General features: G+C 50.9%; 7 protein-coding genes across 7 annotated transcripts, besides 1 other annotated feature; 4 read left to right on the forward strand and 3 right to left on the reverse strand.

Moving 5' to 3' along the window:
* Positions 1–1,467: 1,467 nt before the first annotated feature.
* Positions 1,468–1,580, forward strand: a tRNA (tRNA-Leu).
* A 1,747-nt stretch (positions 1,581–3,327) lies between these two features.
* PODANS_2_4725 (uncharacterized protein) lies at positions 3,328–4,586 on the forward strand (the record flags this gene model as incomplete). The annotated part of the gene is made up of 2 exons (XM_001911194.1): positions 3,328–4,084; positions 4,141–4,586. The coding sequence occupies 2 exons, from the start codon at positions 3,328–3,330 to the stop codon at positions 4,584–4,586; spliced, it is 1,203 nt and encodes a 400-aa protein (XP_001911229.1).
* Positions 4,587–5,204: 618 nt separating this feature from the next.
* PODANS_2_4730 (uncharacterized protein) lies at positions 5,205–6,396 on the forward strand (the record flags this gene model as incomplete). Its single annotated transcript, XM_001911195.1, has 2 exons — positions 5,205–5,830; positions 5,889–6,396. The coding sequence occupies 2 exons, from the start codon at positions 5,205–5,207 to the stop codon at positions 6,394–6,396; spliced, it is 1,134 nt and encodes a 377-aa protein (XP_001911230.1).
* A 1,469-nt stretch (positions 6,397–7,865) lies between these two features.
* PODANS_2_4740 (uncharacterized protein) lies at positions 7,866–9,446 on the reverse strand (the record flags this gene model as incomplete). Its single annotated transcript, XM_001911196.1, has 1 exon — positions 7,866–9,446. One exon carries the CDS (start codon positions 9,444–9,446, stop codon positions 7,866–7,868), a length of 1,581 nt encoding a protein of 526 aa, XP_001911231.1.
* Positions 9,447–12,713: 3,267 nt separating this feature from the next.
* PODANS_2_4750 (uncharacterized protein) lies at positions 12,714–13,901 on the forward strand (the record flags this gene model as incomplete). The annotated part of the gene is made up of 1 exon (XM_001911197.1): positions 12,714–13,901. One exon carries the CDS (start codon positions 12,714–12,716, stop codon positions 13,899–13,901), a length of 1,188 nt encoding a protein of 395 aa, XP_001911232.1.
* A 336-nt stretch (positions 13,902–14,237) lies between these two features.
* On the reverse strand, positions 14,238–16,481 carry PODANS_2_4760 (uncharacterized protein; the record flags this gene model as incomplete). Its single annotated transcript, XM_001911198.1, has 1 exon — positions 14,238–16,481. The coding sequence occupies one exon, from the start codon at positions 16,479–16,481 to the stop codon at positions 14,238–14,240; it is 2,244 nt and encodes a 747-aa protein (XP_001911233.1).
* Positions 16,482–18,247: 1,766 nt separating this feature from the next.
* On the forward strand, positions 18,248–18,853 carry PODANS_2_4765 (uncharacterized protein; the record flags this gene model as incomplete). Its single annotated transcript, XM_001911199.1, has 2 exons — positions 18,248–18,507; positions 18,559–18,853. The coding sequence occupies 2 exons, from the start codon at positions 18,248–18,250 to the stop codon at positions 18,851–18,853; spliced, it is 555 nt and encodes a 184-aa protein (XP_001911234.1).
* A 567-nt stretch (positions 18,854–19,420) lies between these two features.
* On the reverse strand, positions 19,421–21,450 carry PODANS_2_4770 (uncharacterized protein; the record flags this gene model as incomplete). The annotated part of the gene is made up of 3 exons (XM_001911200.1): positions 19,421–19,882; positions 19,967–20,852; positions 20,987–21,450. Coding segments are annotated over 3 exons (1,812 nt in total), but the record flags the coding sequence as incomplete, so codon positions are not given.
* Between the last annotated feature and the right edge of the window lie 1,528 nt (positions 21,451–22,978).

Here is a 22,978-nt window from a genome sequence, read left to right on the forward strand (position 1 = left end):
TCTTGTGTGTGATGTTATGAAAATCCTCAGTACACTTTGCGGCGCAGCAAGGAGCCTTTTAACTTGGCGGAGCCGACTTTTGCCGCTGTCTGCCTTGCTTCGAGGCCAATATCCAAACTGTCGGGTTGCCCTCGGGTCCAAAACTTGTATTTTCTGCCTCAGAATCAATAGCGGCGGATAATAAAACGGAATTTTGTCTGAGAAAGGGAGGGCACCAAGACAAGAGTTGTGGCCGACATCAGTGAGGCAGCCGTGGGCGTGGTCTGGTGGTGTGAACAAACAAAAGAAACGGAGTTACAAAAAGGCCAAGATGAAACAAACAACGCATTCACCGTGCACCTAGATAGGACACTTGTTCTCCGGAAAATTGACATTGCCCGGACAAAGCAAACTTGAAGTACCAATTGCTATAACTGGATAGTGGCATCCCCCCAGCCTGAACTTGGTGGCCTGCTACCTCCCCTAAAGCCGCACAAGATCTAGACGACCCAATAGAGGACCGGATCGATGAAGAGATTCCATACCGGATGCCGGATACTTCCCCGTCGCACCCCCCCTCCGACCACTGTTTGTTTTCAAGACCGGGCATGACCTGTGCAGCTCGCGGGCGGCACAGGCACGCCGTCAAAGAATACCCCGGCTGGGACGGATATGGCTCCGGATCATTGACTTCCCATCCCATTGGCTCTCGAGGTAGACTCTAACTCTCAAGCCCCCGGAGTTCATTCTGCTTTCCAGGCTGCTGGCTAGTTCTAATCTTTTTCCATCCAGAATCCGTGTTTTTCCTCCTCTCTGTCATTCTACATACCCACAGCACCTCCAAACTCTAATAAACTGGATCGGTAAAGGATGAAATCGAATTTTGCTCCCAGAGAGCGACTTAATCACCGGGCTGCCCAACAATGTCATCGTCCTGCCTTTTGGCTGGCGACGCAAGGTCTTCATTCATCTTTCTCTTCTTACTCCTAATTTTTTTTTGGTGATAGCTGTATTACTGACATGATAACATCAGTCGTCTTGAAGCCTGCCTACCGAAATCTCAAAAACCGGAAACCTCTGTCGACGAAACTTGAGCGAAACCCAACTCCGCCACGTCGAAATATACCAACAACTGGGTTCACAAAAAGCCTTGCACAGTTGCTCTATCAGTGGCAGACCTGCAATATCTTGAAGACAATTCAGGAAATAGCAATGTGAGCCCCACGAGATGCTAGACAAAGATGGCCAGCGTCGCGTGGACAGAACGCAACCCCCCCTCCTTCAAGTCGAGTCGGATAACGGCTTTACAGCACCACAAGTGTGCTGCTGTAACTTTCAACATGTAGACAAGACGATCAGGCTTGGTTCAAGGCGTTGTCTTCGTTTGAAGTCTGTTGTCACTTGGACATGTTGCCTCTTGGTCAGTAAGCGCAGCTCAATTTCTCGTCTTGGTACCTAGTTCCCTCACCCAGCATCATCACAACATACGGCAAGGTGGCCGAGCGGTCTAAGGCGCCAGGTTCAGGCCCACTTGAATTAAATTACTCCTAGAGTATTTCCTGGTCTCGCAAGAGGCGTGGGTTCGAATCCCACCCTTGTCACATCTCTTTTGCTCGTTTTGGATTCTTGTTCTTCTTTCTTTTGACGGACAGTACAACTGAGGGGGAGCTGCAAGGAGGCTTGAGAACTTGTCACTGGACTGTAAGATGAATGGGATATGAGAGCCGTGAATGCGCTGGAGGCGACGATGTTCAGAGACTCTGGAAAGACATTAGGGAGGGTTGCTCTCTTGATGACGCAAGTCATTAAAGTCTTTATGAAGGAGAAAGATGGCCAAATCTAAAGCGAACACAGAAATCCAAAGCCCCCAGGTGTGGAAGTCCAGCTCCTACCAAACCAGAGTTCACATCAAACACCCTGTCCATTCCTCAAAATACCATCAGACTCAAACCCCATAGCACCGAATAGAACGCCAGCCACTGGCCGGTACCAACTCTCTCCCCCCCCGACAAAGCAATACTAGCCGAAGGAATAGGAGCAAACTGCGTCCTACTCGGACTTGACAAAACCGTCCCCGGCCCCGGTCTCTGCTGCACCAACAAACTCCCCTCTCCACCACCACCACCCGTGACCCTCGCCTCATACGAAGAAGAAGCAGCCGTCACACTTTCACTAGTATCTACTTCGCCTGTCGTGAGCCCCACAGTCAAAACCTCAGTCGTGGTGGTGATTTCGGACTCACTCGAAAACAGCGGTCTATTCTCAGCCGGTGGGAACATTGCCGTCTGCGTAGGTGCAGCCTGCGGTGAGAGATGACAATAACTATCAAACACAGCCAGCGCAGAAGCAGTAGCTTCCGGCTCGGAAGGCATGCACTTTGATGAGGCGGCCCTGCTGATTATACTCTTGAATTTTATCGAGCTGGAGGCGCAGAAGCAGGAGTAGGAGGTTGTGCGGCCGCCGTCGCCGCAGCCGGAGACCATGTTCCTCACGATGTTGGACAAAGGGGCTTCGGCGCAGGGGGGAAGGGAGGAGTAGAGGGGGACTTGGTTGATGAAGATTCTTTGGGCTGTTGTTGCTGTGACAGCTAGGAGGGGGAGGAGGAGGAGGCGCATGGTGCCTGTTGGATGGTGTTTAGGTGGTTGTGTTGAGGAGGGAACAATGAAGTCATCGGGGTGGGTGGTATAGGTGGGTTTTATCCTGCGGTGGTGAAGCCTTGCTGAGTCGATTCAGAGATTGGTGTTGTGTTCAAACGGAAGATGCCGCAGCCTCGAAAAGCCATCAGCGTTTGGGAGATTAAAATAGTTGGGAATACGCGACGGCGGCTTTATGATCATTGCCACCTTTTGCGCTGAGGAATGACCATATCTGACGCTCTATCATCGCGCAGTACCGACTCGACAAGAAGAGACAAAATTTCGGCATGCAGGGAAAAGGACTTGGCTGTTTCTAACTACCGGTCGCTATAGGTAGCCTGGTCAGATGTGGCGTTCGGCGCAGGCCGAGATTCTTTTTCTGAGCTCACAAGCGCGCGTTTACTGTTTGTCAGCTCGTCCGGTGTTGGACCCTGAAATGCTCGGTGGCACAAAAAGGGAAAATATTTCTAGCCTTGCCAGAGCTTTCGTGTTCATTGGTGTTCCTGGCAGGGAAGCCAACAGAAAGGCCCCCAAACGGCATTTCGGAGCTGAACCTTTTGGCCAGTTCAGGCGGCCATCAAAATTGCAAAGTTATACAAGTATGGCAGAGCGAGCAAATATCAAACCGACCTGATAGACTCGGTAATCAGCGATCAGTTCTTGCTTTGATGGTTTGCTTTTCTGTTTCGATTTTCATACCTTCCATCCCAAAATGCCGACCTCGCAGAGCGACCGGGTGGCCATTCTGCGGAGCCATCGTGTTCGATGGTTTGTGGTCGGCTGGCTAGCTTGGTTGAGCATTTCTGGTGCGCTGGTGATCGCACTAGCACCGTCTTCTCCCGTCATAATCGCCGTCCTCTCTGGAGTATGGGTCTTGTCAGTCACCGGTACCATCGCAGTATCCTTCCTGCTGCTGTTGGCATCACCTACCACTGAGCGCAACAAGCCATTGTGGCTTCGACTGAAAAGCAAGTATAGCCGCAACTTGGGGAGTACTGTCATAACCCTGTTCGCGGCGGCGGTCACGCTACCCATTCTGTACTGGAGTCTCTGGGATCCCGAGCGCAGGCGGAACGTTATTACGTTTGATCGTGATACTGTGGTAGGTCACCCCCAACTTCACACCCTATTCTTGAACCACTGTCTCATCAGTATTGAAACCTCGCAGGACAGCGTTCTCTTCCCCTCGATCACCCTCTTCCAACGAGCCGACTGGACATCGCAGGCCAACCTCGAAGTTGACCCACCCCCCAAGTGTTTCCTGGGATGGCACAACGAAACCGCCCCAGACTGCGATATCACTTCAACATCATACACCGGATCTTGCCAATGCAGCAACAGATGGAGTGACAGAATCGAAGACTTTGAGTGGCAAAACACCAGCTACCGCGCCTTCACTCTGACGTCGTCCCTCTCGATGGTGTCTCCAATGCCAACATACCAAATGATCGTCCAAGCGTTCTTTACCTGTCAGTTAGCCCCCTCCTCAACCCCGAATATACCTGAAAGCTGACACAGAAAACAGATGACACCACCAAAGCCCGCACCGACGCCTCCCGCGTTCTCTCCCCCAGCCTCTGGATCGCCGTTTACGACCCAACATTGACAGTCCGAGAAGCACTAGAGAACGGCTACACCCGCATGGTTCTTATCAATGCCAACGGTATGACTGCTCTGAATCTCGGACTCAACTACCGCGAGGCGTTGGGCCATGCACCGGCGTATGACTACCACCTCTCCATATCGACAACACCCTCGATGGATTTGCAGTGCGACACATCTGATGCAAAGGGAGCATCAGGGCTGTGCTGGTTGAGCTTGTTTCTGCAGTTTCCGAGTTTCGAGAGGCAGGTGTCGCGGCAGGATGTTGCGATGAAGTGGCAGGATGTCGCGGCTGATGCTGGTTCGTGGTTTGCGCTGTTTCAATTGCTGGGGTGGATTACTTCTGGGTTGGCGTGGTATAAGGGGTGATGAAGGCGGATGCTGGTCATCCTGAAGCCCAGAAGCGAGATGCTCGTATACGATAATGGTTTGGTGAAAAAGGTGGTTGTTAAGGTAAGCATAATGTCGGTAATCTGCTTTGTATGATAATGATTTGTAGTTAGTCATGCCCCTATCTGTTACCCTAGCGACATAATTCTTTGTTTATTCTTTCGTGATCCACTTCAGGGGTTCAGCACAAGCCAACATTCTCCCCGTGTCCCCACCTTCTGCAGAGTCACAACGGCCCATCCTCACGTGAAAATCACTACAGCGCCGTGAGCCCACTTCCTGATCAGTGATCCCCTGCCCATTGGCCAGAACCTCCCAAAACGACCCCTCCAAGGGTCTAACGCCAAGACCTGTCTTACCCTCCAAAACCCACGATAAGAGAAATCCCCCCCACTTGGAAAGGCAAACAACACACCACGCAGCACGCCGCACCACCAAGTGCATTATCACCAACCTCCCTGACCGAATCACCCCTCTTCTGGCAGATATAATTTTCTGCCCAACGGCCTCTTCTCTCTTCAGTATTTCTTTTTCCTTCATGGGACATTTGAAGCAACAAGGCGGCATCCATTTGATGCGTTGACCAAGACACACAAAATGGCCTCCACCACCAATCACCCCAGACCGCCTCAGTACCACAACCCATCCTGTCTGTCCCCACAACAACGCACACCCCGCCTCATCACAGCACTTTCTTTCCTCCCCGCCCTGCCGCTGCTGATTGCTCATGGGGTGATATCCCAGAATGCCATTCCTGCTGTTGGGCTCGCGCCGCTTTTTGTTTCGGCTTGCGTCGGTGTTTTTATTTTGCTGCAGCTGAAGAAGAAGGAGAGGAGGCAGAAGAGGGCGGTGAGTGGGGAAGGGTATGGGGATGATATTGAGGGGCATGGGAGACAGCATGGCCAGCACGGCCATCGCGGGAGGATCACGCCTTCTGATGATGACGAGGATGAGGCAGAAGAGAAAGACTCTGTGTTTACCCATCGGATACTAATCTTTTTGGTGGATGCTGGCTTGGCGGCTGGGTTGTTGGTTGTGTTGGGGTTGACGGTTATTGAGACCATCACCGGAAAGCCTTATCATCGTGGCAAGCCTGCGGAGGAGGGTAGCGATGAGGGCGATGTGCCGAAACCTGAACCTGGGCCTGAAGTTGTTGATGATCTGAGAAGGGCGGAGTTGGTGATGCTGGCTGCATATGGAACGATTCCTTTGCTGGTCAACTTGTGAGTTTTGACCAGAATGTCTTGATTTGGAAAGTATGTATACTGACAGAAGATATAGTGGCATCCATTTTTACATGGCAATCAGAGAGCTGATTGCTGGCTTGGCTATTCATGGCTTGATCCAGTACACCGCTTGGCAAGTTCTTGACCCTGACTGCCCGCACTGCGGTGGCAGGTTGAGGCCGGAGCACACGCCAGATATCCCATGGTATGAGACGGTTTCTGCGCCTTCCTTCGCAGTGCCAAGCGTTGCGTTGCCCGAGGTTCCTGCTCCGAATGTCACAATGCCAAAGTGGCAGTGGAAGACCCCGTCTTGGCTGTCGAGAAAGCAGAGCGAGGACTTCTCTGGCGCAGACCCGGATGCCAGGCTGTTTGTGGACGATGGGGACAGGTATAGGGACGATACCACTGAGGACGAGGCAGCATCCACGACTGGCATTGTTGCTGGCACTGCATCCGTGGGCCCAGGCCCTGTTGTCGAAGAGGTCGTGAAGGGGAAGAAGGACAAGAAAAAGAGGTCTTCAAGCGGTTCGGGGTACTACGAGGATGAGGCCGGGTGGCCCTAAGCCAAAGCAGAGTGTATTGAGGAGTTGATGGTGGATGGTGGATGTGTCGCGCGGTGTTGAAGCGTGGGAGCTGGAGGGAGGTGGGCTGCGTAGCGATCAGCTGGTGTGAGCAGGTAGTCTGAGTTTGGTGGATGTCTTTTTTAGATACCCTTGTTTGCTGTTCTTGATTTCGAAGGAAATATACGGAGTAGGAGTTGCTGTTCTCATGATCCGATGAAAATATGGTTTCGCGCGCTCTCGTGGTAAGTGATGGGAATCATGCACGGGCCCGCTGATGCCTGCTGTGTTTGCTTGCCAGGCTTTGAACCGCCGCAACCGCGTTCCGACCCCTCAATTTGTCAATTTCGCCATGCTCTCCCAAGAAATTGACCTCAGAACACTGGTATTCTGCCCATATGAAATGGGAAGTGTGCTAACCCTTCGACCTGCAATAGAGAACTTGAAACAGAGCGATGACGAAACTCAATTGCTACGCGTCAGGATTAAGAAGCTCCAGCAACCCTGGACACTTTCCTGCTGTATGCCTGTCGATGTTCTGAGCGACTGCTCAGACCGTGTCAAGGAGACGGCCTTTCTAAAACTCTTCGACTGGCGCATTGCTGCACAGCAGCGTTCCGATCAAGGTGTCGATCCATGGACCGAGGAAACCGCTGCTAAGTACGCAAATTTTGCTGTAAGCCACGAGGCCGAGAAGTTTCTTGAACAACTCAGAGAAAACCAATATCAGGAAACCGACGAGGATTGGAGCATTGGCCAGGATGAGACATTTCTTGTCCACCAGACACTTAACATGTACGACGGCGAGACTGCTGTTTACAAACGTCTCTAGCCTCTCTAGGGCACAATAATACCACGCTTGATGGCTGCCGTTGAGCTTGATATTGCACCACCTACTATGGAGGGCGAGAAGTTCAGAGACCTCTTCAGCGTGCAGGGAATCTTGCTCGAGTATCTCCCTGATAGCTTCACACTCCGAAATATCGACGCCATGGCCCCGGCTGAGGATCTGCAGGGAGTTGTCGACCAAGCCGTTGAGATCGCTCGATCATTGGGAGACCACGCGAGTTCTGAACACAGATGTTCGACTCGAAAACTTTCTCGTCACATCATGCCAGAGGGAAGATGCGGATAACAATGATGCAGATCCGCCGAGGCAGACTTACCGGGTCGTCATGTTGGACTTTGCGCAAAGCCGGGTGCGAAGAGAAGACGAATCTGACTTTGACTGGGGACGTGCAAAGGCTCAGCAGAATGAAGAAGGGGCCGTAGGCATGGTCATTCGACACTACCTGAGCAAGCTTGGAAAACAAGTATCCTACACGCCATCGGGACGCTATGAGGAATTTGCAGAAGGGGAGTCGGAGGATGAGCAATGATCTGGTGACTTTGAGGAACATTTCAAGCTTTTAGGTCGATTCTTCAAGCTAAATCCACCGAGCCAAATCTTCTTCGTTTGCCAACCAGGTCTTTCATCTCTTCTCAACATCATCTACCTGCACCGTGGTAGCCTTTTCTTTCTCTGCAGGTACCCCGCCAACAGAATCCTCGACGAGCTGGCGTTCCACAACATAGGACGAGAACTTTCTCGCGCTCACCCCCTTCTCAAACAGCTCTTCCAACTGCTCCAAGCTCCTCCCCTTTGTCTCAGGCACATAGAAAAATGCCCAGAGAGCAAGGACCAGATTGCTTGACCCCCAGATATACCCATACTTCGGCCCCCATCCCAGTTTATCTGGGTTGATGAAGTAGGGTGTACAGAACGACACGACCCATCCAACGATAAAGTTGAGACCCGAAGCCGTCCCGACAGTCTGCGATCTCAACCTCTGCGAGGGGATCTCCGTCGACAACGCCCACATAACCGGCCCCTGACCAATGCCATAGATCCAAGTAAACACGATACTCATTGCGACCAACGCTCTGCTCGCCGCAGGATCTGTCCACGCCGAAACAGTATATGCAATCGCCATCCCGTACATCATCCCCGCCGAGATCACCGACGTCCCGATCAGCAGCTCTCTTCTGCCAAAATACCTCATCGCCGGAAACGCCGCCATATTTCCCGTCAGCGCAATCGCAAGCGAAATCATCACCCACTCAAACGGCGATCCAACCCTCGCCTGCACAAACAAATACACCGAAAACCCAGCCATAAACGTCACCCCCGTCGCCGTCCCCCCAATCGTCGTTGCGAAGCAGAGCAATGTCCTTCTCAAATCCGGACCCCGAAACATATCATTAAGATGAACACCCGAATGCAGTTCCTGCTCCAGCAAAAACGCACTCTTGATATCCTCCACCTCTGCCCGGAGATACGCCTCGTCTTTGATACCCCTCAACCGTCTCACCGCGTTGATCGCCTTCTCGTCCTGCCCTTGGGTGACGTAGAAACGGGGTGTATCCGGCAAGAAAGCCAACAAAATCGTCAAGATTGTCGGAACAATGTACATCACCCCCAGGGGAACCTGCCAAGGTGCGTTCCCAGGGTATATCTTGCAGTAATTATCCACCAAAATCCCAAACAGCGCCCCGAGGGAGGTTTGAAAGGTGCTCATCCCCACAATCGGCCCTCTCAGCAAGGCTGGCGCAGATTCCGTCATGTACGTCACGCTGTAGGGGACGAAAAACCCGTTGCTTACTCCAAGCAGTAATCGGCCTGCGTATAAGCCACCTAGGGAGGTTGTCCCGATCATGAGGCTTACGCTCAAGAAAGCGAAACCGCAACCGAGCCAGAGACCGATGCGGCGGGAGAGTTTTGTGTGGGAGGCGTACATGACGATGGCGGAGAGGAAGCCGCCGACGTTCATGAGGGATTGGATCAGGCGCTGGACGTCGGTGGAGATGTTGAGGCCGATGGGGTTGGTGGGGTCTTCGTAGCCGTAGACGCGGAGGAAGGCGGGCATGGATTGGAAGCCGGCGATGGCGGCGGAGTCGTAGCCGTATTGGAATTGTCCGAGGGCGATGAAGAAGCAGATGGTTATGATGCGCTTTTCGGCGAGGAAGTTACTGCGAAAGGGGGCGGGAGGTGGTTTGGGGGTCGGGTGGGCCATAGTGGGTGGTTGATGGGCCGGCGAAGGTGTACTCTATACGGAAGCTGGGGATGGTGATGGTGGGAGAAGGGAAATGGTGAGAGGCAACACCACACCCAGGTTTAGATAGAGGATGAGGAGACCTCTGGGTGGGAGGGACAGTTCGGGGTAGGCATATTCTTATCTGGCTGTTACTACATGCCTTGGGTGGGATATAAGTCGATCATCCTCTGCCGGGACCGCTTCCCCTCACTTCTCCAACAAACAATAGAACAGGAAGTCTGGAACCGGGTGAGTGTTACACAAGAACCGTTAAATGCACTTAACAAGCGGAAACCATAAGAGAAGCTGTATTGGCTAATCAACGGGGGACAGCAGATAGAGTGGCCTCGGACTCCAACACACTTTGGACATATGCAAGGATCGAAATATGATTATCTCAGTGAAGAATGCCAGAAGAAAAACATGTGGTCAACTCCCGCACTGGGATATTAAAACGGTTCGTTTGGAGAGATCTTGCATGGATGGTTGAAGCATGGGTCTGGTGTATAATACCCGCATGTAACGTTGTTGGCAGTCATATCGACTTGATTGGGGTTCTTGCCGGGAGCCGAAAGGAGGGGAGATTGACTTCCGGCAGGTTAGGAAAATGATACAGGGGATCAGTTGACGGCAAATTTTGGGATGTTGTTCCCAAGACTCCAAGAAATAAGTGGCATTGCATTTTGTCGGGCCATCAAGCCTCTCAACTGCTACCTCGAGCTACTCGCTATGATGTCTTGACAAGAAGCCCATCAGCCTCCCAAAGTTCCAGTCTTACCAAGGAGGATTACCCTTCACTTTCAACGCCCCCACCCATCGAACCCTGATCGCCATAGGTAAACGGATGCTTGGTCGGCGAGTCATCGCAGTTGGCATACGACATAACAATATAGGTACGTGCAGCATGTGTGTGGTTGGTGGGTCAGCCATAGTACCCCGAATAGCCAATCTTGACACATTGGTTGATTATAGCGTTGGAGACCTGGAGAAGATCTAGCGTACTCGTCGTAGCCGCATCACCGCCAGGTGGGCTTCTCTACCTCGTAGAACGATGGTGAGTAAGGTAGGCACTTACACCAAGCCACAGTTTCGAGGAAGACGTAAAGATGTGGGTTGTGGTCATTGTGGAGCAGTTGCACAACGAAATTTGGCATGTTTCCAAGGCTGTTATCCCAGTCGCCAAAAATGTAGAATCGGTTGTTGGAATGGAATTAGGAATGGTAGAAGCGGACGACTGAGCGACAGTTTCATGGAGATGGTTGCAGAAAAAAAGAAGGAGGAAGCCTGCGACACGAGAGTTGAAATTCATCTTGATGTAGTTGACTGTTGACATACCATACAACGTATGATTGCTCTCTCGCTAGTTTACATGAAGGGGGTGGATTTCTTGTGAGAGGAAGCGCTGGATTTATAGTGGACGGGATCTTTCACATGATAGATGTTGACTTTAAGGGAAAGGTGTTTGAATGTTTGAGTGTTCGAGTATTGCGAGTCTGCGTTTGAGCGCGACATTCACCTCATGCTCCGATGGCCGACACATCTATTCAGGTGTGATCAGAATTGAAACGAGCACTTTTCAAGGCAGGGCTAACATAATAGGCTACCTGGACTTGTCAGGTGAGCTGACCGGTTGCGATGATTGTGATGGGAGAAAAGTGATACGGCGATTGTCACGGTTTGGGAGATTCGACACACATCTCCTGTCTGTCTGTATTGATGCAAACTCTTCTGACTGCCTTTCAGGGTCCCCTTTTTGTTGGTAGTCAGGACTAGTCATACGGTGGTATAATGTCTCGGCTGTAGGGCCTCATGGGTCCACTCAAAATGATCAAACGAACTTCAGCAAACATAGGTACCCACCTAGCCTTCCTCAACCAGGCAGGCCTCCTGCGTTTCAGAACGATCCAAAAGACATGTTGCCCAGCTGTCCACAGTGCCGAGATGCTTCAAACGGCCATTTGACATCAAAATCACCCGCCAGGTGCCAAAACGGCGTCCGGTTATGAGCGGAGGACCAACCGTGCCATGTGGCATCATCTTGATTGTGGGGGTTAACCTGACTCTTCGGGCAGCTGGCACCTACTGACTTGCATTGACTTGAGTTAACTAGCTGATGAAGAAACAACTTTCACCGAGACGAATACATCCGTACGACTTTTTCTCGAAACATCGGTCATTACCGCACTCCCAACTGTGCCACGTAGCGGCATTTTGGTTGTGGGGTGGACCCTGAGCGCGTTCCCGTGTCTGTCCTTGGGACCTGCATAGAAGCCTTAGAGAAAGGATGATATTCTGGAAAAAGGACACAGCCTGATTGGCTACTGCTCTGAGACACCACACCCACCTCTCCGATTCATAGCCTTGCGCCATGTGATTGGTCTCAATGCCTCGCCGGTCCTGAGTTCTATGCGCCTTCACTGACTATTAATAAATATCTTAGATTGACACTGCTGCCAAGAATCTGTGCATGCGCAATGATCGGGCTTTGTCCCAAACTAAGGCAAGACAATGCAGAAGGTTGATTTGTTCCCTCTGTGGGTCAGGTTATGAGACGTTTGAGGTATATTCGTTGCGCTCCATGCCACTCCTCTGTATTTTCCACAGTTCTCAGAATATTATCACTTTTTTCTTCTGCCTCGGGTTCACCACATTCACCTAGGTACCTGATAGATGCTCATCCAGAATCTTTGGCAGACATAAACACAGGAATGTCTGTCGCATTATATCCAGGCTCAACAGACAATTCTCTGCTTTATTCATCGATACCATCTTGCAGCGAGGCTTCGAAACCACGCGCCTGTGCATGATGTGGCGTTCTTGTTGGAGACGTTCATGCAGGGTCTCAGCTCTTGGCGATAGCTTCACTCGACCCAGATTGCTACGAAGCACCCTCATGCTTGATGATGCAACCACTTCAGGGGCTTTAAAGATTAAATATGGCTGATTCGAAAGTCTGTGTGGGAGGGAGGTGTGAACGCCTAGGCTTAGTGGCTTGCTCAGGGGTCAGGTAAAATGAACTGGAAGGGCGCCAATGGGTCTGGGATCTCGCAAGGCTACGGAGCTTTTGAGTAGAGGAGAAGTATAAACAGGTGGTGATGTCTTCTATTAATTAGACTGTGTTCTCAACAGCGTCACATCTTCTTCACCCCTTGCCTTCATTCGACCGATTGCCTACCTGCCTAGCATCGAACCATTCAGTTGTCATACGTAATTACATTTCCACACTTGAATTCAACACAAGCCGCCATGGGAAACAACGTATGCGCTCCAAGGGGACAAAATGGCTATAGCTGCGACTTCGAGATTGTCAGGAGTAACTTCTTTGGAAACCTTTCGGCAAATAACTTTGACTCTGGCAACGTCAGTGCCCTTGAAGAGATTGAGCAAGTCGGAGCAGATCCTGACATCGCCGGGCCCGGTGTGAGTTCTTCACTTCCATCTCTGCTACAATTTGGCACTTATGCTGACAAAACTAAGATACTCCTCGCCGTAATGATGGCATTTGTCGTGTCCATTCTCATTGCCTTTTTCATCCACGTGTTGGACCTAGTGGAAATTTGTTCAGGGCAAGTGTTACATCCAGGCTGCCGATGTTCGAGATTCAAGGTGCTAACAGGACCATACAGGAGAAAACCAGCAAAGAGAGTCCACCATATTCTCAACAAGATCCTGGTCTCGTGGAGCGATCAGCAAATTGTCCTTGGCATTGCAATTAGCACAGCTGCGCTTGAAGAGTGGTGCAGCTTCTCAACCTACCACCTCAACATCATCAAACACTGGCTGATTCTCTCTTCCATCACCCATGTCAACGCCCTCCTTGTTCACTGCAATTACTTCCAAAAGAAAAAGATTCTGGCAACAACATTGAGAGCTGGACTTATCTCCCTTCATGTCATCTTCACCGGTGTTGTGGTATTCGGACATGGACAAGCTGCCGAGAACAAAATCCCCGAAATCCACCATCAAACGCCCCTGCAAATCCTGCCAGCAAGCTGCTTCTTTGCAAACTCCACAAGACCCAGCCTCATTCAACAAATGCATGTGGAAACGCCGGAAACCGAGACCAGTTCACTTTCGAGCAAGTCACTGTTCATCTGGGGAATTGTGCTGATTGTTTGCAGCAAGCTGACACTGTTACGTCATCTTTGGGCGACTGAGGATAGGAAGAAGCGTCGTTTCATGGTATGGTGCATTCGACTAGCCCTGCTTGGACTGAATGTGGCACTGGGTGTAATTGCAATCACTGGTGTCCAAAGCATTCGCAGCTGGATGAGTGATGAAGGCTTGATCGATATTTCAGACGGCTCGGAGAGCGAGTATTCTTACGGGCAGTACCTCTCAGCTTATCTGGCATTGTTTGCTGCCTTCCAGATTGCTGAAAGCTTCTTTGGTAAGAAAGGCTCCCACCTGAACGATATGTTTTTTTTGTCTTAGTATCAAAGGCTCCTGGTGCTAACTATTTGACTTTGCAGAAGATATTGAGGAGTAGAATCTCTTATACGGAGGTCAAAATGGTCCGGTATGATGTATCTGGCTACCTAAGTATGTACGATCAGCGGTTTTCGTATGGGTGCTGCCTGTGGGAATGGGGGTGGAGGAATGGTTTCATCTCTTCAACGTACCATGTTTTCTTGTCGCTACAGAGGTGAAGATCAAGGGGAATTGTACCAACAGTTTCTTAGTATGTAAAAGATGTGTCGAGATAAGTAAGCATGTATCTTAGGCGTTGGTACCCCTTTGTGCGTCTAGTGAATGGTGTTCCCGCTTTAATCACATGAATTCCATCTCGCTCACTTTCCACTCTCGCCATGCTTCCCCCTGCATGATGCCATCTACATAACAGTCTCCAACAAGTCTGAACCGATTACAGTACTCTCTTCTCACTACAAAAGGGGAACGACCCCCTGCCAAAAGCGCCACATCATCGTCAACCTTCGTGTCATGCGGTACGAGTGCTAATCTTCCATCGTCTAGCCGTGCCAGTGCCTGGTCAAGCGGTGTTGCAAGCACGGTATCCAATCTGTATGGCATGCCGAGAACGTAGGATAACCTACTGTTCAAAAGATAACCCCCAACAGCCGAGACAAAATAGCTGGCGATGGTGGATTCCAAAACGAAGTTGGTAAAGACTATTGCAGCGGTCTGTAACCCTATCCAACACAGTAGATAAGGCGGGACTTTACCCATACCGAAGAAGTTGATTCCAAGTAGTAGATGATAGGCCGATGGATAATAGTAGAAAGGTCCAGCCAGCCTTAGTAGCCTGAGAAATGGATTCCATCGTATAGATCTGGCCTGAGTGTGGAACTGTGCTATAGCCTCCACGATAAAAGTTTCATTTGGATAGTCGGTAAAGAGAGAATCAACCATTTCGACTCCTCTCGGGCCCTTCATCAAGGTTTCAAACATGGCATACAAAGGATTTGTCTCGCTCCTATTACCTAGCCAGGTCCCGTCAGAGAGAGCTAGGTCGGCATACTCCAAAAGGATTCCCATTGCTGCGCCTTTTCGAAGACAGTTTTCGAAGTAAGTTATGGCCAGCATAAGTAGTCCTGACCTGGTTGATAAGACGCTCCGCATGATGCCATTGTTGAGTCTTTGAAAGGTATCTGCTTGAGAAGCGCGAGCTGTGAGTTTAAGGATTCCCCGGGGTGTCCTGTGGCCAACAAATAGATGGTGAATTTCCATCGGTCGACACACCGCGGTGATCTTCCCCGCGATCATTCCGTAAAGTATGAGAATACTGTTGTCACGTAACTGTGGTGGTGGACATTCGGAGTCCCCGGACGCGTTGTAAGCGTTGTATAGGGCAGGTCTGACATCTCCTGTCCGGTTGTATGGGTTTCCCTCTGTCAGATCCCATCGAGGACGTGGAAGGCATTCCGAGTCGTACTGCCAGTTTGGTACCCATGATGGCAGATCATCGTCTCTTTTTATGAAGCTGGGAGAGCTACATTGAACAAGCAACCTCAGGTCTTGCGACTGTTGCAAGATTTTGAATGCGATATGTGTGTAACACTGAGCGGTTGATACCGCGTACTTGGGCCCTGGCAAATCATCCATGAAGAACCGGCGTTCATCGGGGCGTAGGAGACCAATTAAGCCATATACCTTATCCCGGTTATTTTTGGCACACGACCAACGAAATTGAACCAGCAGATGGGAAAGGCTGTAAAAGACACGAGGCTCGTTATCCCTCTGCAATCTCGTGGTTTCATCCAAGGCACGGAAGTTTGGACCCATGCCCCTCAAAAACCACGGCAGACACTGCTCCATCGTGAGGATGAAGATCTTAAAGTCGTCCCAGTCCAATGTGCACTTTGATGTGAGAATCCGTGATCTGGAAGCAAGGCTCATCTCCTGAATGACCCAAACACGACTCCAGTACGGATGCCGGAGAATCTGAAGTAGACCAACCACAATGTCGTCGGTGAAGGAAGTGTCTTCTCTCAGCGCAGCCGCGGTAGCGGCATTGTGTATTCGATTCAAGTTTGTGTTCTCATCCATGGTAACGACAGTCATAGTCAACGCTGCAAGAAACCTCATTGTAAGTTCCTTCTGTCTCCACTTCACGGCGTAGCTCTTGCATGCTTGGAAACAGAGATTGACGTTGTCAGGAAGAAAGGACTCGGTGAGCCAGATCAAGACCTCTTCTGCTTGGGTGTAGATTTCACCCATGAGATCAAGCTGCTGTCCTTTTTCCGGTGCTGCTTCGTTCTGATCGATACAAATCGCGTCAATCCATAGTCGCTCATTGACAAACTCGACGCTAAGATGCTGCAATGCCCAATAGAGGTGTCTCGTCACTTGGAGTTGAACCCCGTTGCATTGGATCGTAAGAGGGTTGCTCGAGTCGCCCCAGACATAGGACAGAGCCTTGTACTGAGTGCTTGCCAATGGAGCAACCTCAAGAGACCAGCGGCCATCAGAAAAAGTCAAAAGGCGGATATAAGGGCCTGTCGTGTCGGAGGGTGGTGGCAGGGGGAGATCGAGGTGTAGGGGAGAGGAAGTCATTTGAAGACGAAATTGGAAATGAATCACCGTGTATAAAAAGCCTGATAGGTCAAAGGTTGAGGACAATGAAAGCAATGATATGATGTCGTAGAATCTCAAGGCAAGAGAATTTAAAAGGCTCAATTATGATGCTCTGAAAGAGGGGTTGTGCGGCTGAAGCTGGACGGTGCAGATTATCGTGGCTTAGCGCCCACGACGTTGATATGCCAGAAACCTGAAACAGAAGATGGCTCGGCCTCTCTAGGCCAGGAAAATACCTGGTACCTATCTCAACTTCCAGCGGGCCATACACTTCAGTAAAAATACTGCAAATGTAGAAATGGAGGCAATCTTGCTCCTTGGTCACCTTTCGCCCAAATCATTGTCTCTCCACTACAGGGGGGTGAGCCCCTGAGCCCCTTTGTCAAATGAGGTATGGGGTGCCAAAAAGGTGTCAATTCTGTTGTTGTACGAGGGTGAGTTGCCCAGGTGGCTGGAAAAGGCCGAACCCAGTGGGCCCGGTTGACTATTTTGACACCCTTTTGTGGGTCCCATGACACAACAACAACAACAGGTTAGGGTTACTACACTGCTACATCTCAACGTGTTTTCTCCCAATTCAACTGACTGTGAACAGTCTCCGCTTATTTCTTTGTGATACACGAACACATGAAGTAGATTCAGGACATGCTGTTGACGTGGAACTTTTGAAAGGTGTGAACACCCGAGCGCTGTTCCTGAGTTGCCGCAGTGGCTTTGTCAACAACTGCCACACGCACTTCTCCGCCAGGGCCATGACTATGGTTTGCTACTACTTTGAATGATAGAAAAAGGCATACCTCAGACGACCTGCGTTTGTGACGTAGATCTTCACTAGGTACTGTTTGGCCGGCTTCAATCCCCTCGCTGTTTGGTCCTGGCAGGTACAGAGCAGACTGGGGCCTGGGAATCAGGTGCCTGGGCACAGCAGGTTGGTTGCTCTGAATTATAGACCTAGAGATACATCATGAAATGAATCAGGCGGTGGATCTTCAACCTTGATGGAATGGATGTGCTCAGTTGTGAAACTGCATACACTCGCCTTTCACCGAATTCGCCGTCGATATGTGATTGATGTTCGTAACATGCGATCTTCTATGAAAGCCCGTAGTCGAGCATGGGGATATTTAACATGTCTGTTGTGGTCAAGTTGAAGTTTCTGCATTTGATATCATACCCCCATGGTTGTGAATCTCCAGTTGATATGCTCCAAAAAACTGACATTGGTGACCTTCTAGAAACTAATTTCAGTACGCACCTCAAGATGCAATGTCGCGCTCAAGACGTCAGAAGAAAGTACACGCAACTGACCGGGGGGCACGCGGAAGGTCCGTTCATTTGCCAGCAAGGGTGAGGCTGTTGAGAAACCACACCCCGCCCGCTGACCGTAAACGGGAGCAACATATCACAACAGTCACCCAATGTCGGAAGGTCGGCGAAATTTTGACACGGCCGTACTCCACCCTTCACTTCCCCGGAGCAAACCAAGGCCCGTTTCACGACCGAGATCTCCTCATTTTCCTTACACAACCCGCAAACTCAAACCACTGTCCGTCAGAGCGCAGTCATGAGGTGGCCATCTTGAGATAGTGACGCATCGTTCAGTGGACTAGCTTGGGCTTCCACGTGTATTTATATGTACAAGAATCGCTTCACTGGGCTATTTACTCAGTCCCTTTCCGTCACACTCAGAAATCAACAGATCGAGTCATCGCCAAAATTACAAAATCACTCTCGCCGCTGCCATCATGCACGTCTCCAACCTGTGCCTCGCGGCGACCGCGTTCCTGGCCATTGAAGTTCAAGCCGCGCCAGCCACACAAGCCACAACCAATGCCCTCCACGTTGGTACCCAGAACAGCCCCGTCGGCCACCACTGTGGAGTCTCGACCTACCTGAACTACCTCAGCACCTCTCTGGTCGATGACTGTCTGAAGATGCTCGACAACCTTTCGCCTGATTCTGGTGGTGGCGGTGAAGATGGTTTGAACAGAGGCGATATGGACTGGTGAGTCAAGTCAGACTCTAGCCTTGCTACTCTAACGTTTATGCTTTGCAGGACCATCGTCGGCGACTTTCACCGGGAGATTGGCAAATACTCAACCTGCGCGTTCGGCTGCCATGTCACCTACCCCCAAGGTGCCCTCGCTATGATCGGTATCGATGATGTTCACCGTGTGGTGCAGAGGTCGATCGAGATGTTCAAGCATGCGGGCGATGGGGGAGATAAAGTTGGAGCTCAGGGGGATTTTGAGTGCGACTTTGCTGGCTCAGCTGGGAAGACGGTCAGTTGGTATCTTTTCAACCCGATCATTAACTCGACGTGTTTTGGTGGTGGGCCATGGTCTGGATGATGGTGAGAGCGGAGTTGGGTGGGCAAGGTTAGTTTTTGGAAATAGTGTTAGGGTACTGCTGGCGGACTTATACACTGTTTTAGGGCTGGGAGAAGTGATATCCCTGTCTGACAGCTAAGACTCTAAATAATTGATCATCTGTTTGCCCTTGATGGGCTGATATCATGTCACTTCCACATAGGCTACTTTGAGGTATGTCTCGACACTCAACAAAGCTTCCTTCACTGACCTTCGGTCGGAGCTATATTGCAAAGGCCTCTTTCTCACTCTTCTATAGTTCCCTAACCACTTTCTGGTCACTACCTAATCTGAGAAGTCATCATAGCCCAAGTCCGCAAGCTCATTCAACTCAGCATTCATATCCTTTGTCTCAGGAACCGCCCACACCTGCTTCTCCCACTGCTCGGCAGCCAGCTTATCAGCCTTGGCCTCATCGTCATCCTCATCACCACGTCCCCTATCCTCCTCAGGATCACCTGGACGCCGAACGCCCTGGGCCCAAGCAAAAAGGTTTTGCGGATCCCACATTTTCTTGACTTCTCGAAGTGCAGCGAGACTCTCCCCATATTATGCCCGCTCGTGGAATTTTGTGGGGAAGTCTCGGTCAGGAAAGTTGATGAATGCCGCCGTCCCATTATACGACAGCGTCCGAAGCTCCTTCTTCACTCTGGCCAAGAAACGCCTCATATCCAACTCCATCCACTTGTCTACCCACTCGATCGTAACATAGGCGTGGCACACTGCTTTCCGCCAGAAGAAGGCGGAATCGGTCGGTTTCCTCTTTGTTGCTTTGCCTCCCGAGTGAATCCATATGACGAGGAAGTTGACCTGTTCTCCGTCAAACTCTTTGCGGAAACTCGCCATCAACATCAACCGTATAATGGTGTCAGAAACCTTCTCTATGGTGCCCTTGTCATCATTTCCGAAAACAAAGGAGCTGTACAGCTCGTACGTCTTGTTCTGTGGATACGCTCGCTCCATTTCCTCCAACCACTGACTTGCGAGGGTTTCGTACAGATACCGTGTCGACTTCTAGGCGAGCGCCCTTCGTTTTAGCTGCTCCTTCAAGCTCTTAACTTCCTCCTCTACAGTATCATTTTCTGTGGGTCTAACTTGAAGCAGCTTCTCGATGGTCCTGTCGTATTCACTCTTGCTGCCGTTGAAAGAGATATTGAATCTGACCCCGCCCTTGTTTGACTGTCTGAGGTCGCATATCCAAGTCGAGTCAATCGTCATCTTATCCGGCCAGTTTGTCAGGTAGAATGCGTTCATTACCTTCACGACGTCATAAGTAATCCCGCCTGTGGGAAACCACTGGTATCTCCCAGCCACTACAAATCCGTTCAAGCTGCTCAGCTTCCGAACCCTGAGCTTCATCCGCACCACAACACCAAAGCAGGCAGCGCCAGCGCCTTGGAGAGCCCAAAACAGCCTCTCCTCCGGGGACCCCTTCTTGGACGTCTCTCTGACCGTGATCAACCTCCCATCAGCTGTTACAACCTTCGCCTCCACAAGCGTGTCACACCCCATCCCGAAGCTTCGGGTAAACGGACCAAGCCCACCACCGAGGATGAAACCACTCACACCCACAGTCGGGCATCTCCCCCCGTTGATGATAAACCCGTCGTGTTTCCCAATGACTAACGTCTCATACACCATGCCCCACCGGCATCCAGCGTCCATGGTGACGATCTTGGAGTCCATATCTAACGATGCATTTTTCATGTCCCGCAAGTCGAGAGAAATGCCCTCGACAGCTGTCGAGTGACCGGCGTAAGAATGGCCATTGCACTTGACTGTCACCTTGAGCTTCTTCTCGCGCGCTTGGCTGATGACCGCCTGGACTTCGGTGGCTGACTTGGGTCGGACGACGCAGGCAGGCCTCGAAAAACGGCGCAAAAGGTTCGAGCTGGCAATCGCGTGTCTGTACTCGGGACTTGCGGGCCTAAACACAGTTATCTGTTGTTTCTCGAGGGCTTGAATAGCTTCTTCCATCCTGCTCATTTTGTCCACTCGCTCAGGGCCCTGGAAGGTTGCAAATATGTGCGAGCAGTCAAGGACTTCTGTGGTATTGCTAATGGAATGTATGAAAGCAGAATCGGAGATATGGGGGACCGATCACGAATTTCACACCTGTTACTGTCATTAGTACGATCAGTAAGACAAGAACCAGGGTAACATTTCCACTTACTGTCGCGAGGATACCTGGCCTCCACCAACCTATTTCCACATTCCACTATTGCGTTTGCCAACTCGTCCTTGTCTTCGCCCGAAGGATCACCTTCGGTGATTATAGAAACAAGGAGCGGTCTCTTCAGAGTTTTGGTTGCGAGTTTATCGTAGACCAGTGGCTGAAGGATTTTCGATCTTAGATTGATCCCGATGGCAGTATCGCCGTTTGGGCTCATGGAGTTCAGAATGCCACCGAGAGACCTGAGATCCAAGTTGGAAGAATTGTTCGCACCGACGTCCTGGTCGATGAAGCGCAATGCAACACCCTCGCCCTCAGGAAGAAGCTTGGTGGTAATTTGGGCAATGCGAAGAGCGAGTTTCTTCTGGCTCTCCCACCGGCCCTCTCTCTTGGTTGACGAACTGTCGTCTATGAATGGTCAGTAAAGAGGCAAAGATGGAGACACCGCTGTTAGACTCACCGCAGTAGATTGCCTGTTGGTACAAGGTCAGTTGGATGGTCTTGGGCAAGACTCCCGGCTGCCCCAGGGCCGAAGTCTTGTCATTAGCCAGGGAGACTGTCTCCCGAGCAAGCTCTTGAATAAAGCCCTGATTGTCTTTGCCAAAGAACGCACCGAGTACGGGGTTTTCTTTGACGTATTCATCGACGTTCTCGATAAACTGTCCCTCAGTCGGATCCTGGGATATTTTGTTGACTTGCTGTAAGTTGCCGTCAGTCAGTGTGTGGCCAAATCTCAGGAGACCTGTTGCTTTTCCCAGACCTGTTTGATGGTTGGATTAGCCGTGCTGACCATTCCAGTTGCTCGATCGATAGCACCATTTTCTCGCTCGTGGCGTTCGATGTGGGCAAGTACTTTGCGACCTCCTTTGCATTAAACTCGTCATTGCTTTTTATCGCCGAGTCCGCCCCCGCTCTTCTGAGCATTCTAACAACCTTGAGATCGGCATTGGATTTGGTCGTGGAAGCTCTTTCAATGGCGTACATCAGTGGTGTCTTATTCTCAGCGGCATCGCATGTGTTGTCGACAGAATCAGGCGGTAGTTTGGAGAGTAGCAGCTATCAAAGGTGCCTCCCTTGTCATCTTCCATGTTGCAAGCAGGAGGGGTGTTTCGGCGTTACTGGAACGCTCATTTGGGTTGGCACCTTCATTCAGGAGTGTTCGGACATCATCGGAGTTTCCAGTAATGACGGCGGTAGCAAGAGGTGTCAACCCTGTCTTGGGGTTCAGGACAGGGGGGTCCATTGGAGGGAAGGGCCATCTGAAAACAGCGAACCTGTGGCCGCAACGTGAGATGACTGGTAGTAAGGAAATGGGCCTCTCGAACGGCCCGGCTCACAAATGACCTTTGAGGAGCCTCCAGAAGCCACGAGCTAGACCGAGGCAAGAAACATGGCGATGCGCGTGGAAGAGACCGGGGCAGTAACTTTGCAGAATGGGCCAGGGATGCCGCCCTTGCAAAGGATTTGCTGGCCATTGGAGAGAGTGGTGATTCTGATAACGGTGAAAGACGGATGACGAGCTGTAGATATCTAGAGCAGGGGACTGTTCGCACGGACAAGATATATAGCCGAGTGGCCAATGTGCTTGGTATTCAACTGCACAATACATGATTTTCATTGATTAGGTACCTATTGATCCTGGAATTTTGTGGTTTCGTTGGGCTGACAGAAATGACCCCCGGAGTCTTTTTAAGCCACTTGTGCCAAGAAGCCGGTGTTCTAGAATGGCACGATGAATCGATAAGCCAACATGATTGGTATTGTTGTGGGGTATGTAGACACACCAGGGGGTGTAGTATAAGGCCACTGAAGTTGATCGTCACATGTACCTTAGCTGTTAGAATACACGTGAGCTGCGTGGAGGGTGCGCGACAGCGGCGTAGAGGAGCGGATGCGTGCGGGCCGTGAACAGCCTGTGGACAGATGAGCCCATA

This window comes from Podospora anserina, chromosome 2, assembly GCF_000226545.1.
Source record: "Podospora anserina S mat+ genomic DNA chromosome 2, supercontig 2".
NCBI classification, from domain to species: Eukaryota; Fungi; Ascomycota; class Sordariomycetes; order Sordariales; family Podosporaceae; genus Podospora; species Podospora anserina.